We start from the raw sequence: 11169 nt of genomic DNA on the forward strand, positions 1-11169 counted from the left end.
CGTGTCTACCGCGTAGTCAAGGCGGGATTTGTACTAAACAGGTCGGCCAGTCAGCTAAAGCGTTTTGAAGTGTATGAGATCAAAAGCCATGGAAGGTGAGAGAGGTAGATTTTGTCTGAGTGCAAGTCTTGTGAGACCATATGTAGCTCACAGATAGGAATGCTTGAGGGAGGTTGGGAACTGGTGATGCTGTAGGCAGTAGCAATGCGTGGAATATAGCTAGAAGAAGGGGTGCTCATGTGTAGCGACAATAAAGTCACACAGAAAAGTCCAGCACTTCTTGGTGAAGCTGCCCCAAGTTCTCTGTTCTCTTTCCATGGCTGTGGTCTCTGTCTAAGACGGAAACCGGGAAAGCAGGCTTCAACAGTAACCAACGCCGGCATGGAGCACAATCCAAAGCCAGGCCATCATGATACTTCTCACATCTTCCAATGGAAGTGAAGTTCCATCGGATAGACTGATGAAGATTCAACCCGGGGGGGCTAAGTCGTTACAGAGCGCTCGTCTCTTGACGATCTCTGGACAGTAGGAAACACACTACACTTGCTTACCTTGAGCAAAGGCCGGTCCAAGTCTCCAGCGTGGCGCAGACCGGCTGAGCTTTTTGTTACCCGGAGAATAAACCGCGAAACAGTCAGATCTCTACGTAAAATGCCCTCTATGAGATCTCAAGTCCGACTGCCCTACGTGCAGTACAAGGAACACCCAAGTAATAGACCAGAGACCGAACTGGGATGAATGCTGCTGATGCACGAGGCACGGCGATGGAGCTTTTTAAACTAGCTTAGAATGCAAGTTGATAGACTGTCGATAGACCGTCCGGAAATGCCCCGGGTTTCTTTTTCAAAAGCTGAAATATCGAGTTGCGGATTGTTTCAAAACGTCGATTTTGGTGCCTGGAGAACTGCTTCGACGATTTGGGAAATTTCTCGATGGTTGGCCGGGTGAAGGAACAAATAGTTGGATGGAATATAAGGCAGACAAAAGAGCTGGCGATAAGTCGTAGTATATGAAGATCGAGAGTGTGAAAAATAAGATTATAAGTGAGCGTTTCTTTCTTTGATTATTCAGAAGGAGTCAATGTTGGATTTGAGCTCTTCGAGTTGTCAGTCGTCTTAAGATCGGATTTGACGATGATGGTGTGGTACGGTAGTTGTCAGTTGGGTGGCCAACTCGAAAAGTGGGTGGTTGGGAGCCTCTGCAACTCCTGGGTGCTGGCGATGTTTGGTGATACTCAGTTAAGGAACGACTTGATCGCCAGGCTCACTACTTGTCCACCAAATCAAAATAAATGCATATAAGATTCTGAAGCGTGTATATAAAAACTTGGGTATCCAGATGAATGAGCGTCACCCAGAACAACATTTCCTACGCCATTCGTGATGCCAAACGCCGTCTTGGAAACCAGCCAGCAAAGTACTCACTAACGCTAGATAACGACGTGAGCCACCATCTAGAGAAGATTGAGCTCTTGTTCGCTCATCAAACCCCTGCAGTCCCACGGCAATTATCATTGGCCCTAGGTTGTTGGCCCCTGAAACTCCTTTTCTAATCCCTGTCTAAGCTATCTCTCTCATATCTTTTTTACACTATTTCGCAGAATTCACAACGCTGCTATGCGGGATGCATCCGTACTCATCGGTGGATCGCGAACCAAAATAACCATGGTACATTGGAAGAGCAGGCAATCGAGATGACTGGGATTTATCGTAACTCCTTGCCAAAGGGGCTAGAGGTTCTTCGGCCGGCTGGACTGGACCTGCCACTGACGTGCTCGGGCAAAGGAGGCTTGTAGACCCCGTTAGGGTACTGAGGATACTGGGACATGGGGTGCTCCTTGATCTCACCCTTCTCGCCATCTCCGTACATGAGATACTGAACACCGAGGAACGAGTCGCATCCGGCCTGGAACATTCCACACAGCTTGAAAGCCCAGGGGATCTCCGTCGTCGACGTGAAGAACCAGAACATCTTCATGGCGTCACCAATCAGCCAGCTTGCCAGCACGGAGAAGCGGAAGCCCTTGCAAGACTTGGATCGCGAATTGGAGAAGATCTGAGGCAGGGGCAGCGTCGCCTCGACCGAGAGACCAGCGTAGCCGATGAGCATGGAGTAGGTTTGGTATACGGGTCGCACGGGCGCGAGGAGCAGTTCGCAGACGGTCAAGCCGATGAAGAGGTAGAGGAGGAATTGCCAATACCTATAGCAGCTATTAGTCGTAGCACACGATGCGCTGCGCAAGACGAAAGACTCACGGCTTGGGCGACCTCCACTGCCAGAAGTGGTAGGGTCTCTGTGCGCCAAAGACGGGGCCGTCGTTGACGTTGGCGAACGGCGTCGCAGCCTCTCCACCCTTGGCCGATGGTGGCAAGCGGTGGTCCAGCGCAATCTTGAGCAAGATGACTTGCATCACAATCATGAGCAGGGCCTGTATGAGCAGGGCAGTATCGAATCGCGCGCCAGGCCAGTAAAAGATCCTGTAGAAAAGAGACCTGTCAGCTTACGTCGGAAAAGACGGGGCAGATGTGCTCCACGTACTTCAGCAGAGAGGCTACCAGCATAATCAGCGGGATATCGAGAGAGAAGCCGGCGCTGGACTTGTTCTTGTGCATCGACAAGGCTTGGTCGCTATAGGAGAGAACTGGCGACATGATGAGGAAGATGGGGGCCAGGTAGCCCGCAAAGGATGTTAACCAGCGCATGATGGCGACGTTCGAGGGTGCGAATTGCTGCGGCGCGCAAGATGCTGGAGCGAAATGGACCAAAGCCAGGAGCACGAGACAAGTTGGATGAGGTTGGGAGGAAAGGGGAACCGGATTAAATCGTCCCAAGAATCGACGGACGCGTCGAAAGGAAAAGAAGTGACGAAGCGGAGCGCGGCGGGCGGGCAATCGCAGAGTCGTCGAGGCCGATCTAAGAAATTGGAGAAGATGGGTATTGCTATAAGGGGAGCCAATCAGTCTGGAAGCCAAGGCAGGTATGGACTTTCCAGCGTTCCCACCAGTGAAGCGAATTGCTTGTTTTTTTTTGCTGACGTCGCCTTTGACCTCTTGCCAAATGTCCCGAGTGCCCTTTTCTGTACGGCAATCGAATGCTCCGTACCTTAGAAGGTAGAGCCCGAGTGGTAGTGACAGGGTTTAGCACCTGGGCGGGAGTGGAGGACGCCGGCGGATGAGCAGGAAAGCTGAAGTGCCGCCAGCTGACGGCCACTCGCACGGAGAGGTGGGAGGGTCCCGGCGTCCCGAAAGTTTGGGCGATCTTACAGCGGGACTCGCAGCGGAAAGGTCACGCACGACCTGAAGTTCTGAACAACCTTAGCTTACGGATACAACCTTTCGCGCCTACCAAACCTGATGACCTATTGCGCTACGACAGGATGGGCACGCTGCCTGACGTTCTTAGTAGAGTACTTGCGTCTGCAGTGCTGTTGAGCAACCGCAACAATGTAGATTGTGATTGACCTTACTTCGGCATCATCGGATGGAGATTTTGCGATGGCAGGCCTGAGCATGAACGGGTGGCTCTTTGCTGTGCTCGGGTTGGCCCTCGGTCATGCATCCCAAGTCAATCCATGATTCGACACATGCTCTGACCAGTGATGGGTCTCGAGAGTCGAAGAAGTGAAGCACTAGTCACGACGTCTCTGGGATGGTTCTTGTTCGCCCTCACCGACCTCTTCTCCCGTCTGTGTCTGTCTTGATTTATTCTGGGCCGTGTCTTTCCGCTCGACCCCCACAAGCCACACACAAGCCAATGCACCAGCCACACACAGTAACAACTTGGAACCTGGAAGGCACGAAGGCTCCGACAGCGGGCACAACTTGCCATTTGAACACTGAGGAGGGCAAAGGGACACCTACGTGGGTACGAGTAGAAAGAGGTCACCAGCCACGATTCATGCGCACCTGACTCCCGGACGTGGACCTCGTCAAGCGGCAACATTTGTAGTTTGAAGGCAGTGACAATGACATTTGTCGCGGTGAATGCGCAAAATGCGGGAGAGCCACTCCACCGCCACAAAATAAGTCTAGTGCCCCGCGCCTCTAGTCGACGAGAGAAAAAAAAAAGTCACCAACGCCTCCGATTTTCATTATCGGCCGCCTATCTGCAGCTGCCCCACCAAAATTTCAAAATCACCCCGCCATCTCGGAGCGGAAGACTCACAAGATGCCGCCGCCTAAAAACTTATCTCTATCGCCAACCCGACATCCACGAACGCCGGGCGAGACTTCCTTTTTGATCGAAGGCCGCTCTCCGTGTCCTACGCCCACTGTAGGCAGAATGGAGTTTCTTACCCTCGTTGGCCAGGAGGCCTATACCACCAAGCAGGCCGAAGAGCTCAAGACGCGCATCAACAAGCTCGACGCTGCGTCAAACAAGGTCGTCAGCGTTGCCGGCATCTGGGTCTACTACGTTCACCTCAAGAACAGTGACAACAACCTCATTGTCCAGCAAAAGCTGACAAAATGGCTCGGTCTGCCCGACCAGACAATCGCTCAGATTGCCGCCAACACTGATACCCAAAAAACTTACTACATTACCCCGCGGAACATCTCGCCTTGGTCCTCAAAGGGAACCAGCATCACTCACGTCTGCGGTCTCGCGGACAACATTGACCGTATCGAGCGCGGCAGGGCCATCACCCTCACCTTTGAGACCCCGGTCTCTGACGATGAAATCGCCTTCAAGGATGTCGTCTACGACCGTATGACTGAGACAATTGGCCTGTCGCGCCCCGATCTTTCCGCCATGTTCATTGAGGGCCAGCGATTCCCATTGGAAATTGTCGACATTTTGGGTGACGATGTTCAGAACGCCGATGCCGCAAAGGCCGTTGAGACTCTCAAGTCGTACAACAAGCAATTCGGCCTGGCTTTGGACGACTCTGAGATTGAGTACCTCGTCCAGGTATTCAAGAACCTTGGACGCAACCCCCACGATGTGGAGCTTTTTATGTTCGCTCAGGTCAACTCGGAGCATTGCCGCCACAAGCAGTTCAACGCCAACTGGACCATTGATCAGCAGCGCATGGGCAAGAGTCTCTTTGAGATGATCAAGAACACCCACAAGTCCAACCCCGAGTACACCGTCTCTGCATATAGCGACAACGCGGCCGTTCTCCAGGGTGAGACTGCCAGCTTCTGGGCTCCCGATTACTCCACCGGCAGCTGGAAGCTCACCAAGGAGGTCGTCCATGTCCTCGTCAAGGTTGAGACACACAACCACCCCACCGCCATTTCGCCCTTCCCTGGTGCCGCCACTGGTGCCGGAGGTGAGATTCGTGATGAAGGTGCCGTCGGCAGGGGCTCTGCTCCCAAGGCCGGTCTCTGCGGTTTCTGGGTCTCTGACCTGTTGATCCCCGATGAGAAGGCCCCTTGGGAGGTTGACCTGGGTAAGCCTGCTCATTTCGCTAGCAGTCTCGACATTATGCTCGAGGCCCCCATCGGTAGCGCTCGCTTCAACAACGAGTTTGGAAGACCTTGCCTTCTCGGCTGCTTCCGCACTCTCCTAACCAACGTCGGCAAGGAGGAGTCCCCCGAATGGCGCGGATACCATAAGCCCATCATGATTGCTGGTGGTGTTGGAACGGTCCGCCCTCAACACGCCCTCAAGGAGCTCGGCGACGTCCACGATGGTGCCCACGCCATCGTTCTCGGCGGACCTGCTATGCTCATCGGTCTCGGCGGAGGAGCTGCCTCCTCCAACGACTCCAGCGAGGCCACTGCCGAGCTCGACTTCGCCAGTGTCCAGCGCGGCAACCCTGAGATGGAGCGCCGCGCCCAGATGGTCATCGACACCTGTGCCGCCCTCGGCGACCAGAACCCCATTGCCATGATTCACGATGTCGGTGCTGGTGGTCTGTCCAACGCCCTTCCCGAGCTCGTCAAGGATGCTGGTTTCGGCGGCAAGTTCGAGCTGCGCCAGGTTCACAGCGCGGACAGCAGCTTGAGCCCCTTGCAAATCTGGTGCAATGAGGCCCAGGAGCGTTACGTTCTGCTTGTCAACAAGGAGAACATTAACCGTTTCGTTAGCATCTGCCGTGAGCCCCTCTCTATCATGTCTGCAAAGCTGTTGTATCATGCTAATTCGCACCCTAGGTCGTGAACGATGCCCCTTTTCCGACGTAGGAACCGTCGCCGCTCAGGACGCCCAAGGCAACGCCAAGTTGACCCTCAGTGACCGTGACTCGCCCGAACAGCCGATGCCCATTGACCTGCCTTTCAACGCCCTCTTCCCTCCCGGCCGCCGTCTCGAGCGTGTCGTCGAGTCCCGCAGGTTGGATCTTCCCTCATTCAACGCTGCCGAGGCTCTCGCTTCCGCCGGTGCTGCTGAGGCCACCAACACCGCCGCCCTCATCACCGCCGCCACTGAGCGCGTCTTCCGCATGCCCGCCGTCGGCTCCAAGTCATTTCTCATCACGATTGGTGACAGAACCGTCGGAGGTCTCTCCATCCGTGACCAGATGGTCGGTCCCTGGCAGACTCCCGTCGCCGACTGTGCCGTCACGGCAACCTCATTCAGCCTTGACTCAAGGACTCGCACTGGTGAGGTCATGGCCATGGGCGAGAAGCCCCAGTTGGCTCTCATCTCTCCCGCCGCGTCGGCCCGTATGGCCGTCGCCGAGAGTCTGCTCAACCTCGGCGCTGCCGACATCCTGGGCCGCCTCGATCGTGTGAAGCTGTCAGCCAACTGGATGGCCGCTGTCAACCACCCTGGCGAAGGTGCTGGTCTCTACGAGGCCGTCCAAGCCATTGGTATGGAGCTGTGCCCTCAGCTCAAGATCTCTATCCCCGTCGGTAAGGACTCTACCTCCATGAAAGCCTCGTGGAAGGACCGCGAGTCTGGCGAGGCAAAGAGCGTCACAGCCCCCATGTCCGTCATCATCACGGCCGTCACCGTCGTCGAGGACGTCCGCAACACATGGACCCCTCAGCTGCGCCGCGTCGAAGACGTCGGTGAGACGATCCTCATCTACGTCGACCTCGCCGAGGCCAAGAAGGCCATGGGCGGCTCCGCCCTGGCGCAATCATTGGGACAGATGGGCAACGAGGCACCGGACGTGCGCAACGTGGATCTCATTACGGACTACTTTGATGCTCTGCAGCAACTACACAAGAGCGGCGTCGTTCTCGCCTACCACGACGTCTCAGACGGTGGTCTCCTGACCACCGTCGCCGAGATGATGTTCGCCGGCCGTTGCGGCGCCGACCTCATGCTTGACGGCATCGCCAAGTCCGGCTCCCCCAACGACATTCTCGAAGCCCTCTTCCACGAGGAGCTCGGTGCCGTCTTCCAAGTCCGCAAGGAGGACGAGACCAACTTCAAGCGCTGCTTCGCCACCTGCGGCCCTCCTCCCGGCCTCGTCCGCACGTTCGGTGTCGTCCAGCCAAAGGGCAACCAGACTCTCAACATCCGCTACGGCGGTCACACACCCATCGTCAGCATTGATCGCGCTGAGATGCAGCAGTGGTGGTCGAGGACGTCGTACGCCATGCAGAGGGAGAGAGACAACCCGGCGTGCGCAGACAGCGAGTACGCCATCGTCTCTGACTCGACCGACCCCGGTCTGTCGTACAACCTTACCTTCTCTCCGTCAGAGAACATCATGCCCCTGACAGCCTCCCTCGGTAGCCTCCTCCGCAAGGCGCCCCGCGTCGCCATCCTGCGCGAGGTGGGCGTCAACAGCCACAAGGAGATGGCCTTTGCCTTCAAGGCCGCCGGCTTCGACCCCATCGACGTCCACATGTCCGACGTCCTCGCAGGCCGCTCCCTAGCCGACTTTGTCGGTGTTGCGGCAGGTGGCGGCTTCTCCTACGGCGACGTCTTTGGCGCCGGCGTCGGCTGGGCCCAGTCCATCCTCGAGCACAAGCACGCCCGCCAGGAGTTTGAAAACTTCTTCAAGAGGCCCGACACCTTCGCCCTGGGCGTCTGCAACGGCTGCCAGATGATTACCCGTCTCAAGGAGTTGATCCCTGGCACCGAGAACTGGCCCACGTTCGTCGAGAACGCCAGCAGGCAGTTCGAGGCTCGCTTCGCCATGGTCAAGATTGACGAGTCCCGCGCCGCTACGCCCTCCGTCTTCCTCCACGGCATGGACGGCTCGTCCTTCCCCATCGCCGTCTCCCACGGCGAGGGTCGCGCCTCCTTCTCCAACCCCAATGCCCTCGAGGACCTGAGCGGCGAGGGACTCGTGCCCCTCCGCTACGTCGACAACCGCCTCAAGGTCGCGGAGCCGGAAGCCTACCCGTACAACCCGAACGGCAGCCCTGGCGGCGTGGCTGGCGTCAGGAGCAGGGACGGCAGGGTCTTTGCACTCATGCCCCATCCCGAGCGGACCATCATGGCAGACGTCGGCAGCTACGTTCCCACGGAGCAAGTCGAGGGCTGGGGAGAGTTCGGCCCGTGGGTCAGGATGTTCAAGAGCGCCAGGCGCTGGGTGGGCTGATTTTTTTCTCCTTTTCTTTTCCAAATACTTTGCATCAACCTTTCCTCTGCCTGCCTGCCTGCCTAGCTCGACACCGGCTATTCTATGCCTGTGAACAGGGGGCTCAGAAGGGGAGAGGGTTTTTTTCACGTTTCTGGTAACATCCAACGAGAATGGTAAAATGAGAAAAAAAAAGGGCAGAGACAAGAAAAAAGGGGGGAGGTGTGGTGATAGCACTCGGGTACAGCAGCAGTAGCAGCAGCATCATCACTGACGGAGAAATGGGATATGAAAGCGGATTAGACAAAATCACACAAAAAAACATACAACTTTTTTTGTTTTCAAGGAGGGCGGGTTGACTTTTTTTTTATTTTACATTGGTACTAAACAAACACTACAAACATACACACATACAATGGCTTGGGTTTGGAAGGGATGGGAAGGGAAGGGTAGGTGGTAAAAGGGAAATGAAATAGCATTGAGGAAAGGAAGTTGAGAGCGCAAGGGAAGAGAGAAAGTCCCGTCTATCCTGTCTATAGCTTTTTTTTTTGGCTTCATCGAGCATAACTTTTGAGCTTTCTTTTCGTCAACCTGAGTGACAGACATGTATACACCGTTCCATCTCGTCCTCTTTCTTCCTCAAATGACAAGAGTATTCTCTACTTGCCCCGGTAAGCAAGAAGGCTACATAAGTCTGCCGGGCACTTTATAAAAGGGGAACGAAGGGCAGCGAGACAGAGAGAAGGAAAAAAAGGCCCGAAGATCCTTCCTGCTCGACTCACCTGCTCCTGGCTTCAGCTATGCAGCAGGGCGAGGAGAGGAACAGAAAGGGGTTTAGTAGCCAATCTCTTCTTCAGGTCGATCTACAAATTTAAACAGGATGAACATTTCGTCGTCTATTAGTTCTCTGGGCTTGCCCGAATGAAGGGAGATGGACACATCTGGAGGAAAAGGGGGGTTGATGGACGTGTGTGTGTGTGTTTGTCTCTGAGCCTGCGCCTACAGCTATCCCTCTTGATGGCCAAATATACTAAATACACGCGTGTGGCACAGTCAGAACATGTACTAGTCGCTGGTACATACTCCCCAGATGAACGTCAAGATACATGTAAGTGTGGCTGTGTGCCTATATATCACGTTGTCACCGTTTCTACTCACTCACGGCCTGTCTCTCACCTCGTCTTGAAGAATTGGAGGAAAAAGGCAGTAGAGCGTAGTAGGGAGGGGAGGAGGAGGAGGAGCAGCAACGGCGAGAGACGGCAGAGGGACTTTGTGCTGCAGGTGGATAGATGCAGTGAACATCCGGCCTCCTTCATCCTTCCTTCCATGACGCCTACGTCGCAGACCCGATGAAGGAGGGGATGGAAAGGGAAAGGGGGATTCCATTCGGGCCATCTGTATCGTCCTCGATCCTCATCATCCTCCTCCGCCTCCCCATCCCCTCCCTGTATCCGTATGTCGTTCCCGTATGTGGGCTGCTACTTCTGCTGCGTTTGGCTAAGAGGGCCAAGTAATCTGCCAGCCTGGCTGCCGGAGAAGGAGGGCAGTAAAAAGAGAGTGAGAGAGGGATGGGATTGGGGAGGGAGGGAAGGAAGGAAGGAAGGATTAGTGCCTCGCAGATTTGCGTGGCACTTTCGCTCATCGTCCTGCATTCGGTAAGATTCATTTGCCTTCCCCCTCGGGAATCTATCTCACGGAAAGGAGTCCCTCGCGCTGTCGAAGAGAAGATAGCAACGACGCAGAAACCTGTCATCTCCCAATCGTTCCGTGCCAGTCAGGAAGCGAGCAAGAATCAAATCAACTGTGCCTCTCGGTCGCTCCTCCACTGCCCAGCTTTACGTATGAGATTTGGAACGAATTCCTCTTCGCCTCGGTAACCTGTCCCGATCGAGCTTGCCACAAAGATTGTGCTCCGCGGCCCGGTCTCATTCTTCCCCCTTTGGACGGCGCGCTGTCTCTCCAACATATGCCAGGACATATGCCAGGTGCTTTTCGAGATGGGCCATCCAGCGCCTTGGACGGAGGGTGTCCCGACTGTACGGATCGGGCCCACTGGACGAAAACGACACCGAGAGGCACGCGCCCGCATGCCACTGCGCTTTGCTCGACGGGCGATGCGGGATACCATCTCCGCCAGCCGATGCCCACATCGTCCTTGCACCGTCTGTGTGAGTGAGTTCGACAACCTCGAGACAGAGTGGCTGCAGTATAGGGAGCCGAGGGCACCCTCAAGGACTGCCTACTGCATGTACGCGCGCTGCACACTTGCGGCGAGGTGCACACACACCCCATCCATATTGTACAAAGTGTACAAGGCTCCCGGGGCTAAGAAGCGCACACAGACGTATCATTGGAAGGGGACAACTTCTGCAATGGTTGATGACATCTTGGGACGTTCCTGCCGCTTCCTTTCTTCCATCGAGCTAGTCCAATGCCGCAAAATCAGAGAGTAGGTGAGCCTGTTACGCTCAGTAGGGTCCGCGTCGACAGGTCGGAAAGGCCATCCGCATGGCGGCTGTTGATCGCGATGCAAGGCAGACGCGGGCGTAACATTCGCCCGTCGGCTTCGTGAAATTACCCTGTTGGCTGGGAAATTTCAAAGAGGCGCGTCAGGTGCATAAGGTTCATTTTGAGTTGGCCTTCACTCAACGGCCTACCTAGGATGGTTGGGCTTGCGTGGCTCGTATTGACGCCGGTCTCTTGAGTTGACCGAGGAGGCCTAGCACTGTGGGAGTTGGTCCATC

At 55.5% G+C, this 11169-nt stretch overlaps 2 protein-coding genes across 2 annotated transcripts; one reads left to right on the forward strand and one right to left on the reverse strand.

The window, feature by feature from the left end:
- Window positions 1–1704: 1704 nt before the first annotated feature.
- Window positions 1705–2702, reverse strand: N0V96_003644 (uncharacterized protein; the record flags this gene model as incomplete). The annotated part of the gene is made up of 3 exons (XM_065756891.1): window positions 1705–2200; window positions 2256–2477; window positions 2539–2702. The coding sequence occupies 3 exons, from the start codon at window positions 2700–2702 to the stop codon at window positions 1705–1707; spliced, it is 882 nt and encodes a 293-aa protein (XP_065614658.1).
- Window positions 2703–4281: 1579 nt separating this feature from the next.
- Window positions 4282–8446, forward strand: ADE6 (phosphoribosylformylglycinamidine synthase; the record flags this gene model as incomplete). Its single annotated transcript, XM_053199382.2, has 2 exons — window positions 4282–6040; window positions 6099–8446. 2 exons carry the CDS (start codon window positions 4282–4284, stop codon window positions 8444–8446), a joined length of 4107 nt encoding a protein of 1368 aa, XP_053043185.1.
- Between the last annotated feature and the right edge of the window lie 2723 nt (window positions 8447–11169).

The sequence above is a fragment of the Colletotrichum fioriniae genome (assembly GCF_027942845.1).
Source record: "Colletotrichum fioriniae strain IMI 355084 chromosome Unknown scaffold_3, whole genome shotgun sequence".
NCBI lineage: Eukaryota > Fungi > Ascomycota > Sordariomycetes > Glomerellales > Glomerellaceae > Colletotrichum > Colletotrichum fioriniae.